Raw genomic sequence first — 17,007 nt, forward strand, 5'->3', positions numbered from 1 at the left:
AGCAAACACGCTTTAAGAAAGAGGAGTGATTATATTCTTCGTTACTCACAAATTGTTAACAAAGCAAAATTAAACTCTGGATTTAAAAATCAATTTATCATCTCTATATATTTGAAACTTGTTTTAATATAATGTTTCAGTATTAACCACCTGTTCCGTTTTGATTCAGTTTTAGGTCAGTAAGTTGATGCTTGAGGAATTTATTTTTGATTTGGTGGCAGGATTCGGTATAGTCCATTCTACATTAAACAAATTAGACTCTCGGAGTTCCTGTTGTGGCTCGGCGGTTAGCAAGCCCGACTAGCATCCATGAGGATGCGGGTTTGATCCCTGGCCTCGCTCAGTGGATTAAGCTGTTGATCTTTTTTTTTTTTTTTTTTTTTTTTTCGTCTTTTGTCTTTTGTCTTTTTTTAGGGCCTTACCCTTAGCATATGGAGGTTCCCAGGCTGGGGGTTGAATTGGAGCTGCAACTACTGGCCTACACCACAGCCACAGCAACGCAGGATCCAAGCTGCGTCTGCAACCTACACCACAGCTCGCTGCAACGTCAGATCCTTAACCCACTGAGTGGGGCCAGGGATCGAACCTGTACCTCATGGTTCCTAGTTGGATTCGTTTCCACTGCACTACGACAGGAACTCCTAGGCAGTTCTTAAAGATTTTTTTCATGGCATTTATGTTTGAATTGGAAAGATGACCTAAGTCACTTTGGAATTAGTACATACTAATGTAAAATTGTCAGAGATCCTGTTGCGGCTCAGTGGTAATGAACACAGCTAGTATCCGCGAGGACACAGGTTTGATCCCTCGCCTTGCTCAGTGGATTAAGGATCCGGCATTGCCGTGAGCTGTGATGTAGGTCACAGACACTGCTTGGATCTGGCGTTGCTGTGGCTGTGATATAGGCCAGCAGCTACAGCTCTAATTTGACCCCTAGCCTGGAAATTTCAATATGCCATGGGTGCGGCCCTAAAAAGCAAAAAAATTTAAATTAAATTAAAAAATAAAATTGTGCCTATTCCTTTAGTAGTATAGGGTCATACATAAAACATTTGGATTATCCATTTTATTAAAGAATCCTTCACCTTTCAGTCTCAGAATTCTGTGTTAACAAGTATGCTGAAACTCTTAAAACGGAACTGTATGCAAGGAAAGAGGGTTTTCTTGTTCACTGTGTGCTCAGCTGATCAGTTTGCCACCTGAGGACTATATAGTGATATTTGTCCACTAAGCTTGATTAGAAAAATCTTTTTCATTATTAGTCTTCCTGGGGCAGCCTATGCTAAGTACAGTGATTGGAATATGGTCATTGTCAGTGAGACAGGGACTAAGGAATAAAAATAGTCATCTGGGTTTTTGTTTTCTTTTTTTTGTTATCTACAAACACTTTCTTTATCTTTTATCTTAAACACAGCTGCATTTCATGACATCATGTGTTTTAAGACCTGTGTCAGAGGAGGAACTATAGGTATTGCTTTAGTAATCTAACCATTTGGTTTTAAAACCTAAGGAGGTTAGCTTGTACTGGTATGTATGCTAATGTATTTTGGGTGGCATTTCAAATATTGTTATGTCAGAAGTGGTATCAGAAAAAGTTTCAGCGTGATAGATGTTACTGTTATTGGCTTGCTTACAGAGTGTTCACCAAATACGGGTAACTTCAGAGCCCCTTTTCACATTAGTTACATCCTGTACTAAGCTTCACTGAACGTATGTTAGGAAACTGTCCTAGGGATAAAAGTGAAGGTGAGCAAATTGCCAATATTGAAATTTTCGTAGTCTTTTAGAACTTGTTTCTGCTAGAGTACTTAGCTTATTTCACTTATGCTTTTCAGCAAATAATACTAAATCCAAGTTAAACAAGTATTGCTTTGTTTAAAAAAATTCTCTGGTGTCTGTAATATGAAGTTACTATGGCTTCGCTGGCATTGACATAAACAGAGTCTCTCTTCTAAGGAAGTATTATCTTTTATACTTAGTACATATGGGGCATTTTATGGAACCTTTAGATATGGTTTAAATTAATATTTGTTAATTTGTAGTATGTTAATTTACGTTCACTGAAATAAGTCAAGGGAAGAATTTAAAGCAAACTGCACAGTCGTATGCTGAACCTAAATCTCTATCCCTCTTTTTTAAATTTGATATAGTTGATGTACAGGATAGTGATTCAATTTTTAAATCCATTTGTAGTTACCATAAAATACTGGCCATTTTCTCTGTGCTCTGCAGTATATCCTTGTAGCTTATTTATTTTATACATAGTAGTTTGTACCTCTTAACCCCCTACCCCTGTCTTGCTCCCCCTCTTCTCTTTACCCCATTTCTTTATCTTTTCTCCCTCCTTTTTAGCTATTTGGATTGTATTTAGCTTTTCTTATTTTGAGATCTCCTACTGTTTATGGATTAGCCTGGTAAAGTCTGTGCAAAGAACATAAAATCTTGTATCAATGAAGTGAAGTGTGACTGAAAACTTAAAAATACTTTATCTGTGCTGTTATATCAAAGTTACTCTCTTTCACAGTTTTTTGTCTAAAGGCCTCTTGCCAATAACAGTACCTCTTTCAGGAATTTTGGTTTTCTTTTTATTTTGTTTGCTGTTCGTTGTTTTGCTTGTTTGCATATTAAAGATCACATACCTCCTGGCTTTGATATATTTTCTTGCTTTCTTATATTGCTCAGTAGTTTCAGGTTTGTTTTGTTTTTTTTTTAAGACTGATTATTAGCAGTCTTAACAGTCCAAATTTGCATGCGAGCTTTTAGTTTGATATGTTAGGGTCATCTAGGTCTGTTCAACATCTGTAGTCTCATTTTCCTTCCTTTAGCTACCATGATTTGAAAGATTTTGGTTATTAATTGTTTTTATTTTTAATATAAAGAGATCCTATGCCAAGTAAGGAGCTCATTAACATGAGATAACAGTAACATGTTAAAATGCTAACCTGTTTATGTAGTTTATGTATTTAAATGTTAATATATTTATCATATTTCAGGCAAATGTGTTATTACTGATATACTTTTTGAGGTATGAAAATGGCTTACTATCTTTACTGCTTTCCTGAACCTCAAGGAATCTAAGAACCTCAGGTTAGAAACCACTGATCTGTTCCTGTTTCCGTTGCAGTCGCGCCTGCTTTTTCTTGGTATCAGTTCTGTAAACCAGCAGAAGTGTGGTTATCATTTTGGCCACTGATTATAATTTTCACTTTTCTGGCTTGACTTTTAGCTCATGCTGTTATATTTGACTCTTGAACAGGTTCGAAAGGCTCAGGTCCACCAATACAAATTTTTTAATTAGTAAATAATGTTACAGTACAATGTGATCTGAGGTTGGTTGAATCCAAGTAGGTAGAACGTTGAGTTTAGAGGAGCTGCATAAGGGAGGGCTAAACTATAAATTGTACTCATTTTTTGACTGTGCAGAGAGGTCAGCGACCCTAACCCTGTGTTGTTCAAGGGTCACTGGTAAACTGTATTTCATTTTCATGGTCCCTTATTTTTTCCTCTGACTCATTCATATCTCCTCAATTCAGTTTCATAAAATATTCCTGATTTTTCTCAGACTAAATTGTTTTCTCCATCTCAACTCAAATTACAGCATTTGTTCTGTAGTTCATATAGCAATTAAATGTCTTGTAACATTCTTTTTATTGTTCTCTTGGCTGTTATCTGTCTTGTATTATTCTTTAACATTCCACATGCTTATGTCTTGTTTTCCCAACTAGATTATAAACTCCCTGAGGGCAGGTATGATATTTTTCATTTCTTTGTGTTTCTCCATTATGTTTAGCACAATATTACGTAGTTTGTAGATGCTCAGTTTATTGATTTATTTTTAAATATATTTAATTTTAGATTTTTCAAATTTTAAGTTAAAACCTAAACACCTATTTGCTTTGTGTCATATTTGTGTATTGAACTAATATCTAGTAATCTTTAGCATTTAATTGCTTTAGATTACTAACTTTGTGGATTTTCCATAACAAACTTTTAATCCCAGTTGAGATTATTTTGAGCAGCCTTCTGCCATAAAATTTGTGTTCATATGTATAAAAGAATTGTAATGTTAGCCTGAATAAACAATTTTGGAAGGTAAGTTACCACAAGTATTAGATATGTTACAGATCCAAACGTAAATGAATGTGGAATTATCCTCATTTGCTTTCCTTCTGGCTTTATCCCTATCACCAGTATAGATAATTATGCTAACTTAACTGGAATTCTTCCTAAAATCAACAAAGTCACTGTTGGTTTTAAAGTTTTGGTAGACAAGTAAGGAAGGATTCATAAATTATTTATAACAGTTACTTCTAAATAATATTTTGATATTGTGGGTCATTCAAAAACATTTTTTTTATGATTCACTGACTGTTCTACAGACTATTTGGAGTTTGTTGCCATTGTCCTCAACTAACTTGTTTCGTTTGTATCTAGAGGCCACAGAAGAAGTTTCTCTAGACAGTCCTGAAAGGGAACCCATACTCTCCTCAGAACCTTCTCCTGCAGTCACACCTGTGACCCCCACCACACTCATTGCTCCCAGAATTGAATCAAAGAGTATGTCTGCTCCTGTGATCTTTGATAGATCTAGGGAAGAGGTATGGGAAAGTGTTTATATTCTAAATTAATATGTATATAATGCGTTTTTTTCCCCTACCCACCATTTGTCTCCTTTTAGTCATTTGTAATCAAAGTCTTTTAGACATTGTGGGGATAGAACACTGAACTAAAGAGTCAGATGATTTGGCTTCTAATTTTTTGCCTACAACTTTTTAATCCAATGACTTGGGCACATCACTTTTCTTCTTAAAGAGTTTGTCATTTGTGATCTCATGGTGATAATGTGTGCCTCTCAGTGTTCCTCTGTTGGTCAAATAAGATAATTTCTGAAAGTCTGAAAAAACTTAATCACAATAAAGTAACATCTTGAGTCATTTTATTTGATAAAATGGTGTAATAAATGTTACTTGTGTTGGCAGAGTAGAGGATGTGTTGTGAATGGAGAGGAAGCCTGAGGGCCTTCTCAGTTTTAATGATCCTGTTTTAATCTAAGTTCTGGTTACAAAGATGTGTTCACTTTGTAAGAGTTATTGAGTGTGTATCTAGGGTTTATATACGTTATGTTTGTTACAGTTTAAATAAGGTTACTGAAAAGAAATCTGTACAAGAGAGCAAATTTGAAAAAACTATCATTAGAAAAATAATTTTTAATAGTCTTTTTTTTTCTTTTTTCTTTTTTTTTTTTTTTTTTTTTTTGTCTTTTTGCCATTTCTTGGGCCGCTCACACGGCATATGGAGGTTCCCAGGCTAGGGGTCGAATCGGAGCTGTAGCCATCAGCCTACGCCAGAGCCACAGTAACGCTGGATCCGAGCTGTGTCTGCAACCTACACCACAGCTCACGGCAACGCCAGATCGTCAACTCACTGAGCAAGGGCAGGGACCGAACCCGCAACCTCATGGTTCCTAGTCGGATTCGTTAACCACTGTGCCACGACGGGAACTCCTAATAGTCTTAATTAGACTATCAAAAATACTACTTTTAAAATTTGTAAGATTTAACAATTTCTTAGTTTTCACAAAACTAGGACTTCCCATCATGGCTCAGTGGTAATGAACCTGGCTGGTATCCATGAGGATGCGGTTCAATCCTTGGCCTTATTTAGTTGGTTAAGGCTCCGGCATTGCCTAGAGCTGTGGTGTAGGTCACAGGTATGACTCGGTTCTGGCATTGACATGGCTCTGGTATAGGCTGGCAGCTACAGCTCTGATTTGACCTGTAGCTTGGAAATTTCGCATATGCCTTGGGTTTAGCTCTAAAAAAGCAAAAAGCAAAAAAAAAAAAAAAAAAAGCAAAAAGAAAATAACAAAACTTTTTATCAGAACTGCTGTTAATGAGGATTGCTTATTTATAATGGCATAAAATTTCATAGGGTTATTGTTTTTCCAGCTTTTTGTGCTTTCATTAGTTTCAAGAACATGTGTTTACTAGCTAATTAGAGAAATCATGATACTAAAGTTACTTACAGGTATAATAATTTCTGTAAGTATATAGGCTTCTACTGGCAAAAGCAATGGCTGCCTGTCCTCTTTTTTAAAGAGGGAAGATACAACTCTGAAAAATACTAATATTAAAAATAAGGAGTTAATTATTTTAATAATCCAAATCTGAAGATTGAGTATATAGAACAAAAAAAAAATTCCGCAATATTCCTACAGAGGACTAAAAAGTATCTTCTATACCTGAGGGGTTTGAAGAACACAAGATTTTTTCTTTTGCAATTGATCCTTTCCTATTTTGTGTGTGTGTGTGTGTGTGTGTGTGTGTGTGTGTGTGTGTGTTACATCGTTAGGGAATGTGAAAGCTTTTGTTGTTTTTCCGAAATGGAGTGCTGAGTGGTTTCTTAAAATTTCTTGATGTGACAATGACCCTGATAAAAATAGATGGTAAAAATTATAGTTATTAGTATTAGGACAATAATATAAATTGGAATCTTTAATACTAAAAAATTTTTCCTAGATTGAAGAAGAAGCAAATGGAGACGTTTTTGATATAGAGATTGGCGTATCAGATCCAGAGAAAGTTGGTGAGTCAGTATTTATTATATTTTGCATTTGCTTCTTTTTGATAATTAGCTTGGTTGGTAATATGCCATTTTTCCTAGCTATACCCATTGGTACAGTGTTAAAATGGTGCTTTCATTTTTATACTTGTGGCAGCTTTTTGTTTAGTTTTTCCCCAAGCTTAGTGAAAGTATAATTGACAAAAATTATACATATTTAGAATGTATAATGTAATAACTTAATATATGTACACATGAAGTGATTATCACAATCAAGTTAATATATTATCTCACATAGTTAGCTTATGTGTGTGTGGTTCAGCTAATGATTTTTAATGGTTTGACTTTTCTTGTAGGTGATGGCATGAATGCTTACATGGCTTACAGAGTAACAACAAAGGTGAGACTTTTGCTCCTTTAACAAAAGGAGGAGCCTTTTTCTCCTCACCTTGTGTCGTATGAGGATGCTGTGATGGTAAAGGTGTAAGTGATCCCTGTCTTTGCAAAGGTTACCATCCAATACAAGTTGCATATAAATAGTTACAATGAGTTTTGAGTGGTTTGGTATGTAGAGTGGAATATGCAGGAAGGGATTTAATCTGGGCAAAGGCAGGATAAGTGATCAGGGTGGGAAAGGGGGCAAAGGGATTTGCTCGTGTAAAAGCCAGAAATCAAGAAAGCATTGTGCTTTCTAGGATCTGGAGGAAGTGGGGCCAGATTAAATTGTTTGGCAGTATGCCTCCTGTGTTATGAACAGCCACATTAGAAGTTTGGGCTTCATTCTTAGCCTAATGGAGAGCCATTGAAGAGGTTCAGACAGGAGTGTAGCATGATTAGATTTTTGTCCTAAAATGATCTCTTTGGGAGTTCCCTGTTGGGGCTCAGTGGTAACACAAGACTATTATCCATGAGGATGGGGATTTGATCCCTGACCTCAATCAGTGGGTTAAGGATCTGGTGTTGCCATGAGCTGTGCTCTAGGTCGCAGATGTGGGTCACATCTGCATTGCTGTGGCTCTGGTATAGGCCAGTAGCTACAGCTCTGATTCAGCCCCTAGCCTGGGAACTTCTATTTGCTGCAGGTGCAGCCCTAAAAAAAAAAAAAAAAAAAGATCTCTCTGACTCTTGATGGATTGGGAAGGTCAAAGTAAAGGTCAGGATTACCAGTTAAGAGGCCTTGCAATTCTTGAAAAGATTGTACATATTCAGATCTTAAAAGAGAGTCTGTAGTAGTCCTAGCTGTGAGAAGTGATACTTTCTAGTTAGCAGTTGGTTCTGGAGTGAGCAAAATAAATGGCCTCTGTAGAGGAGGTAGACTCAGTAGGGCTTGGATGTAAGGAGTGAGGAAGGAGGGGTACCTAAGTTCCTGTGTAGAGGGACTTTGTGGTTGTTGGAATGATCCTGGAGAAAAGGCAACACAAAGGGAGGAACACAGAATGGGGTGAGATTGATTCATTCATTGAACACATACTTATTAAATACCACAGGTCAGGCTCTTTTCCAAGCACTAGAGTATAGTAGAAAACAGTACGGAGAAGTGCCTTTCACTCAGAAACTTACGTTTGAGCAGTGGAAAATATGGTGAATTTGAGGTGTCAGTGAGATGTAAACGGAGGTTTCCCTTGGGCATTTCAATATGTTGGACTGAAGCTCGGAGATCTGGGCCACAGGTAAAGATTTAACAATCATTGGCATAAATACTGGTGGAGTCAGTGAGATGAGTTAAGGATAGAGTGAAGCAAACGTTTTCTGTCTTCTGAAGTTTTTGGAAAAAACATCTATGATTTATATTTTTTTCAGTTGTTAGAAATCTTTATATCACATTAAGTAGCTACTGTACATTTTTTTTGCATAGTAGAAACTGTATGTGTGTATGCATGTTCATAATTATGCATTAACTTCTAAATAATTGTTTATTATTCAAAATTTGAAATACCTCTTCTTCACTTATAGACTTCTCTTTCCATGTTCAGTAAGAGTGAATTTTCAGTTAAAAGAAGATTCAGTGACTTTCTTGGTTTGCATAGCAAGTTAGCAAGCAAGTATTTACATGTTGGTTATATTGTGCCACCAGCTCCAGAAAAGAGTATAGTAGGTAAGTATGAATTTTTTAAAAACTGATTTTTGTTACAGTTACTACTTCAATTTTACCTGTATAGATTTGTGTATTCCATGATCATTCACTATCGTGATATTTCAATGTCTAGAGATACTGAATTTAAATATTCTATCTATAATAGCCATTCATCATCTGAAGAGTGTATAGCTAATAGTTTTACTTTCTAGTACCTGAGGATTTTGATTTAAATAATGCAATGGATAATGTAATGTATTGGGACAGAATTTGCCAAGGTTAAAGCAGTTAAAAACCCTTTTAGAGTCATTAGAGTACCTTATTACTGAGCAACACTTAGAGGATATTTAATATTATTAGTGTGTTAACAGTTATTATTGGCATATTAACAGTTTTCTAAGGTCTGGAAGTGTTTTATCCTTCAGCTTTTTGTCTTTTTAGGGCCACACCCACGGCATACGGAGGTTCCCAGGCTAGGGGTCTAATCAGAGCTGCAGCTGCTGGCCTACACCAGGGCCACAGCAACACCAGATCCGAGCTGCATCTGCAACCTACACCATAGCTCACGGCAATGCTGGATCCTTGACCCACTGAGTGAGGCCGGGAATCAAACCCCCATCTTCATGGATTGATACTAGTTGAGTTCATTTCTTCTGAGCCACAACGAACACTCCCTAAATTATATTTATTGATTCATTTTAAAATAATAAACTGTTAATGAATAAAATTTTTTGAAAAATAATTGTCATAAGAAAATTTAATATTAAGATGAGAGTGGCTTGCTTTTGCTTTTTGTTAAATTTTTTTTACAAAGTTGCTTTCATTTCTGGTTTAATAGAAAATAACTATACTTTCATAGCTACTTCTGCACTCTTATCTGTTATGATATAATACATCATATAACTTTTGACTGTTACAAAACTCCCTGAGCTCTCATGAAAGAATGAGAGTAAAAGAGACAAAATAAAGCTTAGTATTATGAAGACAGATTTTTATATACATCCCCCACTATCCCCAAAAGGGTCTTAGAAACCTTCCATGTATTCTCACCTTACTTTGAGTACTCCTAATCTATTTAATGTTATTTCTCTCTTCTCCGAACTGTTTTAGTGGCATCTTTTGGCCTGCCATTATCTATGTAGTCAACTTAAGTTTCATTTATCATAAATTATATATTATATTTATTATTAATATCCTTTTTTATTTGACTTTAAGTTATACAACTATTTTTATATATGTCAAAGGAGGAAAAAACAAAAAATAGTTTTTCTGATTTTGGTAGCTAGATATGTAGTTTATTCCTTAAATATTGATGCCAAAAATTTTTTTTAAACTAAATTTTTATGCCCAAGTTTATTGTATTTCACACTGATATTTTGCCCTAATAATCTTCACCCTTCTACAAATTATTTAATTTTAAAAGGATTGAAATGATTGAAAGGATTTGAGGCAGCCACATAAAATGTATTTTTTTGAAAAAAAAAGTAATAAAGAAATTAGCAGGAAAAAATTATGGTAGTTAAATAATAAGATGAAGCTAAGTTAAACATTTTCCTCTAAGTGCATGTATAAAGTCTGAACAGTTATTAAAGGTGGGTAACAAGTTGTTCTTGAAGGTCCTGGCAGAAAACCAAGTAGAGAAGCAATCATTTTAAGATTTTACATTATCCATCAGTTTCTTAAAATAAAAATGAGTGTGTTGTCTAAGAAAATGTTTAAATATAAGAGGTCCTTTTAATTACATAGCCAGTGGTTTTCAAGTAACAAGCACTTACAGTGGGGTAATAAAGTAGTAATTTCTCATTCTCGGGAAGTTTTAACCAACACGGAAGGAAGAAGAGTCTTTGATAGCATATAGCTGTTACCACTTTTATAGAACCTTCAGTTGACTTAAAAACACTATTTTCACTAAACTTTTAAAGAAAAAAATGCAGCAAACAAGTTTAAAAGTGTTAAGAGATAACTGGTTGGAGTATGTTTTTATTTATTTCAGTGACTCGTAATGATTTCATGTCTCTAGGAAGTATGAGCAGGAAAGACTGAAAAAACAAAGAACTATGTAGTAGTAAGGTGTTTTGAGGGAAACAGAATATGGGAAATAATTAACATCACACATCTAGTAGTCTGTTCAGGATAAGTAGTTTTAAGTGTTTGAGATTTACTTTTCAAATTACTGTATTTCTGAGGAATTATGTTAAAACTTTTCTAGGTTTTTCATATATATATATATATGTGTGTGTGTGTGTATTTTATTTTATTTTTTTTTTGCTTTTTGTCATTTCTGGGGCCGCACCCATAGCATATGAAGGTTCCCAGGCTAGGGGTCTAATGGGAGCTGTAGCCACCAGCCTACACCACAACCTTAACAACACCAGATCCGAGCCACGTCTGCGACCTACACCACAGCTCATGGCAACACCAGATCCTTAACCCACTGAGCAAGGCCAGGGACCGAACCCACAACCTCATGGTTCCGAGGTGGATTCGTTTTCCGCTGAGCCACGACGGGAACTTATCTAGGTAATACATGTTTATGCACCAGGTGTACCAACCTGAATAAGAATTACATGGTTTGGAGTTCCTGTCGTGATTAGCTCCCTGGCTTGGGAACCTCCATATGCTGCAGGTGTAGCCCTAAAAAGCCAAAAAAAAAAAAAAAAAAAAGGATAAGAATTACATGGTTTTACATAATCATTTTTTAATGGCATGAGATATAATTCACATGCCATAGAGTTTATCCATTTAAAGTATTTAATTCAATAGCTTTTCATGTATTCAGAGTGTGCATAAATCACCATAGTCAATTTTAGAATATTTTTATTACCCCTTAGCCTCCATCCTCTAATTTCCTCATAACCCCAGTTCTAGGCAGTCACCAGTTTGCCTTGTTTAGATTTTCCTCTTCTGGACATTTCAAAAAAAGGAATCAGGAAAAGATCCTTTGTGATGCTTGTCACTTAGTATAATATTTTTATGGTTCATTCATGTTATACATGTGTCAGTACTCATTTCTACAGAGTTGAATTTTGAAAAAACGGAAAAAATCTGCAGTCTGATATTAGTGTTAAAATTGAACTTGCTAATACAGAAATGATTAACATGCTTCTTTTTAGATTCGAAGTGTTCTAGATGTCTCTGTGAGAGAGCTCGTTATTTCAGCTGTTAAAAAGCCAGCTGTAAGAAATAAGAACATGTCCTTAGACTCTGCAACAGAGGAAATATTTAACGTATTCATGGATTACACTTATTTTTTTATTTTTCTAGTCCCCAAAGTAAAGAATATTAATTATTGCTTATAAGAAATGAAAGTATTAAATGAGCTTATGTTTAAATTTACTGATTTGAACTCCATTATGCATATTGAAATGCAGACACGTTTTAATTTGCCAAGAGTGTAATACATAGCAGATAAGGAATTCAGACACTTAGAGGTTGAATAACTACAGATATAGCTCAACCTTTGCTCTACCTGTAATCCTTTATAACTTATATTGTAAGTACTGGCCAAGTAGAGATATTAATATGTCATGAATTTTAAATTTTCAAAAGTATGATACTCATTATAATTTTAGGAGCTTTTTTGTCATGTTCAGATTTAAAATATATTTTAAGTTAGGCAAAAATGATTATAAAAGAATGTTTCTCAGAGTTCCCATCGTGGCTCAGTGGTTAACTAACCTGACTAGCGTCCATTAAAACGTGAGTTTGATCCCTGGCCTCGATTAGTGGGTTAAGGATCCAGCGTTGCCATGAGCTGTGGTGTAGGTTGCAGACTCAGCTTGGATCCCAAATTGCTGTGACTGTGGTGTAGGCCAGCGGCTACAGCTCTCATTGGACCCCTAACCTGGGAACCTCTGTATGCAGCGGGTGCAGCTCTAAAAAGACCAAAAAAAAAAAATGTTTCTCAGTAGTATAAAATCATGAGTCTCATTCAATTCTTTCAAAGGCATGACCAAGGTCAAAGTGGGTAAAGAAGATTCATCATCCACAGAATTTGTAGAAAAACGGAGAGCAGCTCTTGAAAGGTAATTCTAATCAGCTATACTTTATTACTCTCATGTTTTTACTGCATTAATATGTCTAATTCCATCAAGTGGCGCACGTAAAGTTTAAGTGTTAAAATTTTTAAAGTACCACTTGAAGACTCTTACTTAAGAATATGTTAAACTTTTATTAAGGATATTACTTCATTCAAAAACATAATACTGAGCCTGTCGTGGCTCAGTGGTTAATGAGCCGACTAGGAACCATGAGGTTGCAGGTTCAATCCCTGCCGTTGCTCAGTGGGTTAAGGATCCGGCATTGCCGTGAGCTGTGGTGTAGGTTGCAGATGCGGCTCTGATCCCGCGTTGCTGTGGCTCTGGCATAGGCTGGCAGCTACATCTCCGATTCAGTTGGTAGCCTGGGAATCTCCATATGCCACGGGAGCTGCCCAAGAAATGGCAAAAAAAAAAAAAAAACCCACAATACTATATGTTTGTTCTTTTTCTATTCTCATTAGTCTGTTTAGCAGAGTAATACCTATTTGCATCTAAATTAACTTTCCTTTGAATTGTTGCTTGGTAATACTGGAATATTATGAAATACAATGAACATTTATGTTTGTGTTCTCTCCTTCAGTTGTGTATGATTGATTTTGACTTTAGTGTACAAAAGTATTAGTCATTGTTTAACTGCGTCATTGAAGGTTGATAGATATATAGGCTACCTTCCTTTAGAGTTCTTGGCTCAGCACATTTCCTATAGTTTTGAAGTCTTGTTTTCATTGTGGCTTACTGAAAGAAACGAATGGGAGGAATCCCACTCCCAGAATCTTAACATTTATTCCTTTCTTGCTATTCTGAAAATGTGAGAAACAAATTTAAAACTCTCTTAAAGCCCAACTTTAGGACATAAATTGGTAATTACCTAGACTTAAAACATTTTCTAATTTCATAGTAGTTTTTTTGTTATTTTAATTGAGTTTTGTTTGTTACCTTAATTGAGTTTGGTTTTTTTGTTCATTATTTTCTCTCTTGGCTTAAAATTTGTGTTTGGGGAGTTCCCATTGTGGCTCAGGTTAAGAAACCAACATAGTCTCTTTGAGCATGCGGGTTCAGACCCTGGCTTTGTTCAGTGGATTAAGGATCTGGCATTGCTGCTGCAAGCTGTGTCATAGGTCACAGATGCAGCTCAGATCCGGTGTTGCCGTGATAGTGATGTGGGCCGAAGCTGCAGCTCGGATTCAACCCCTTCAGTGTGCTGCACGTGCAGCTGTAAAAAGAAAAAGAAAAATTTGTTGTTGGGGTAGATAGGACACATTTTAGGGTGCAATATATATATATATAACGTACAAGTTATTTTTTAAAACCATAAGGAAACATACTTCTCGGTTTTAGTAATAAATTGTTTCAGTTTTAAGAAAATGCTACAGTAAAGTCAGGTTTGAACAATTTGCAGGAAGAAAAGCTAGTGTATAGCTTAAAAATCCTAGAGAAGTCTTAAAAGATGAGATTATGTCTGTAAGACTCAGCAGTTAGGAAAAGGATTTAAATTGTATCAACAGAAGTTTACTTTAGGTATTAGAATTGATTTTGTTGTGAAAGAGGTCATAGAATGAGTATTCTTAAGAATAAAGGCAGATAATGTGCTGCCTTGATTTCACTTAGTCCTTCCTGAAAGTATAACCATGACCTTTTGAGAAACCTTTCCAATCCTATTTTTCTATGAGTAAATTTGAAATATTTCAAATGGCATGCTTGATAAGGACCTTAATGAAGATTTATTGTACCAAGAACATATAATTTGATTCTCTAGTCACCTTTCTTATAACTTGAATGTGTTGCATAGTAGTTAAACCATACTTTTCGTTCCGTGTGTAACATTGAGGAGAGATTTAAGGAAATAGTGAAGCTTGATCTAATATGTATGTGAAGATAGTTTCTGTACTGAAAGTGTTACTTGTTAAATACTACCTTAGTGGAATTTGCAGTAGTGAAAAAAAAGGAAACATGTACTGTGAGTTCATTTTGCATTAGAAAAGGTGACTCAAGAAAATACATGTGTAAAGGGTGTAAAAGCAAAGGAACTGGAATGATTTTTTTTCAAGTGATTTTTCTGTGGCATTTCTTAAAACCTAAACATCAGAACAGTCATATCTGTGGGATACACAACCAAGTTGAATAAGGAGGGTCAAGGAAATATTTCTTTGTAAAATCTTTGATATTCATTTACATATTTATTTGTTTATAGAATCCAGATGACTGTCTTGAATGAAAACATAAACATATGGTATTAAAATATAAGAAGAGAAAGGGAGTGGCTTAGAATCCAGGTAACTCCCCTGTGCCACTCTGGGTAAAGTAAGCAGATACTGCTTCTAGGTATCTGGAAGATTATTCACTTTATTTTTTAAAGAGTGCTTCGTATCTTAGCTTACAAACATGTTGAGTTTGTTTTTATAGGTAAGGATACACTTATGTAAATGTAAACTGAGAAATAGAAAATAGCATGATACAGGGTGTAGGGTTTTATTTTATATTTTATTTTTTTGCTTTTTAGGGCCACGGCAGCGGCATATGGAGGTACCCAGGCTAGGGGTCGAATTGGTGCTACAGCTGCCACCCTGCACCACAGCCACAGCAACACCACATCCGAGGTACGTCTGCGACCTACACCACTACTCACAGCAACGCCGGATTCTTAACCCACTGAGCGAGGCTAGGAATCAAACCTGCAACCTCATGGTTCCTGGTCAGATTCATTTCCACTGCGCAGAGATGGGAACTCCCATTTTATGTTTCTTTGCTCAATTTTAACATTATGTAACCTTAATACCTTTTTAATGGTTAATTGCTCTTTATTTTCATGTAACCCTTAAGAAAAGTTTTACTGTCCTTTACTAGAATATCATCTTCCAAAATTGATTTTTCAGGATGCTGGTATGTGGTAGGGTGAAAAAAAGGAAATCTGCAGTCAAATGCATTTTATTAACATAGGATTTAACAAAATTAAACCCAGTAGATGCAATCTGTTGACTTTGGAATGGATAAGCAATGAGATCCTGCTGTATAGCACTGGGAACTATATCTAGTCACTTGTGATGGAGCATGATAATGTGAGAAAAAAGAATGTATACATGTATATGTAACTGGGTCACCTTGCTGTGCAGTAGAAAATTGACAGAACACTGTAAATGAGCTATAATAGAAAAAATAAAAATCATTGTTAAGTAAAATTTTAAAGTTAAACCAGATTTATTTCCTGTAAGACCGTTCACAGCATTTAATAGGCTGCTGTTCATTATGAATCTTAAAGAAAGGAATATGTATGTAATATATTTCAAAACTTCTTGATTGTAGAACCAATCTTTTTCATGGAATATTGGATGGGACTAGTATTCTGTGGAACTCACTTTAAAAAAGCTATTTTAGAATATAAGTTGTTTTTGATATTTCCACTGAGGTTCGAAATATTAGAATATCTCTTGAGAGTTGGGTCCAAGATATTTTGTCTTCCTTCCTGCTTGTTTATTTTTACAAATGTCTGAGTGCTTGCTATTTACCAGCTGTTGCATGCACTCAAATAAACAACTTAGGCAAACTGCTTTAGTATGCAGCCTAAGCAACTAACTTAGCTAATTATTATTTTATGGTTATCACCTGTTTTATTATAAGTAAAATTCTAATGGGGCAATACCAACATTTCTTAAACTTACAAGATAAGTGTTCTAACTTCCATCTCTTTTTTAGCTTTATAAAATAAGCAGCAAATATTTTTTAAAACTACAGCATGGAGAGTTCCTGTCATGGCTCAGCAGAAGCAAATCTGACTAGTCCATGAGGATGCAGGTTCCATCCCTGGCCTCGCTCAGTGGATTAAAGATCTGGCATTGCTGTGAGCTGTGATGCAGGTCACAGATGCAGCTCAGATCCTGCCTCACTGTGGCTATGGCATATGCCAACAGCTATAGCACAATTTGACCCCTAGCCTGGGAATTTACATATGCTGAGGGTGCAGGCCTAAAAAGAAAAAAAAAAAAACACAGTATGGGTTGTATTGTACATATCTATTAGATGCTCTGTTTCTATTATAGTATAAATGGGCTAATGACTTAAAAGGAAATTTAATATGGTGTGCGTTTTATTTAAATATATGAAAACAGCAATTGAATAGCAATTGAATAACACATTATATTTAGTGTTTGACTCTAGAGAAGGTTGTCATTTACTTTTTTGTTTCTGGTTGTTGTTTTTTTCCCCTTTTCTTATTAGGGGTGCACATGGCGGCACATGGAAGTTCCCAGGCTAAGGATCTAGTTGGAGCTGCAGATGCCAGCTTACTCCATAGCCGTAGCAACACCCGATCCGAGTCGCATCTGGGACCTACACCAC

General features: G+C 35.6%; 1 protein-coding gene across 2 annotated transcripts in view; it reads left to right on the forward strand.

Moving 5' to 3' along the window:
- The window catches only part of SNX2 (sorting nexin 2), a 58,619-nt gene that overhangs the window by 25,028 nt on the left and 16,584 nt on the right, over window positions 1-17,007 (forward strand). For both annotated transcript variants that reach the window (XM_021084682.1, XM_013986699.2), the window contains exons 3-7: window positions 4,435-4,598; window positions 6,519-6,585; window positions 6,918-6,961; window positions 8,515-8,656; window positions 12,582-12,660. In XM_021084682.1, coding sequence (XP_020940341.1) covers window positions 4,435-4,598; window positions 6,519-6,585; window positions 6,918-6,961; window positions 8,515-8,656; window positions 12,582-12,660 — 496 coding nt within the window. The remainder of the gene's footprint in view (window positions 1-4,434; window positions 4,599-6,518; window positions 6,586-6,917; window positions 6,962-8,514; window positions 8,657-12,581; window positions 12,661-17,007) is intronic.

Source organism: Sus scrofa, chromosome 2, assembly GCF_000003025.6.
Source record: "Sus scrofa isolate TJ Tabasco breed Duroc chromosome 2, Sscrofa11.1, whole genome shotgun sequence".
NCBI lineage: Eukaryota > Metazoa > Chordata > Mammalia > Artiodactyla > Suidae > Sus > Sus scrofa.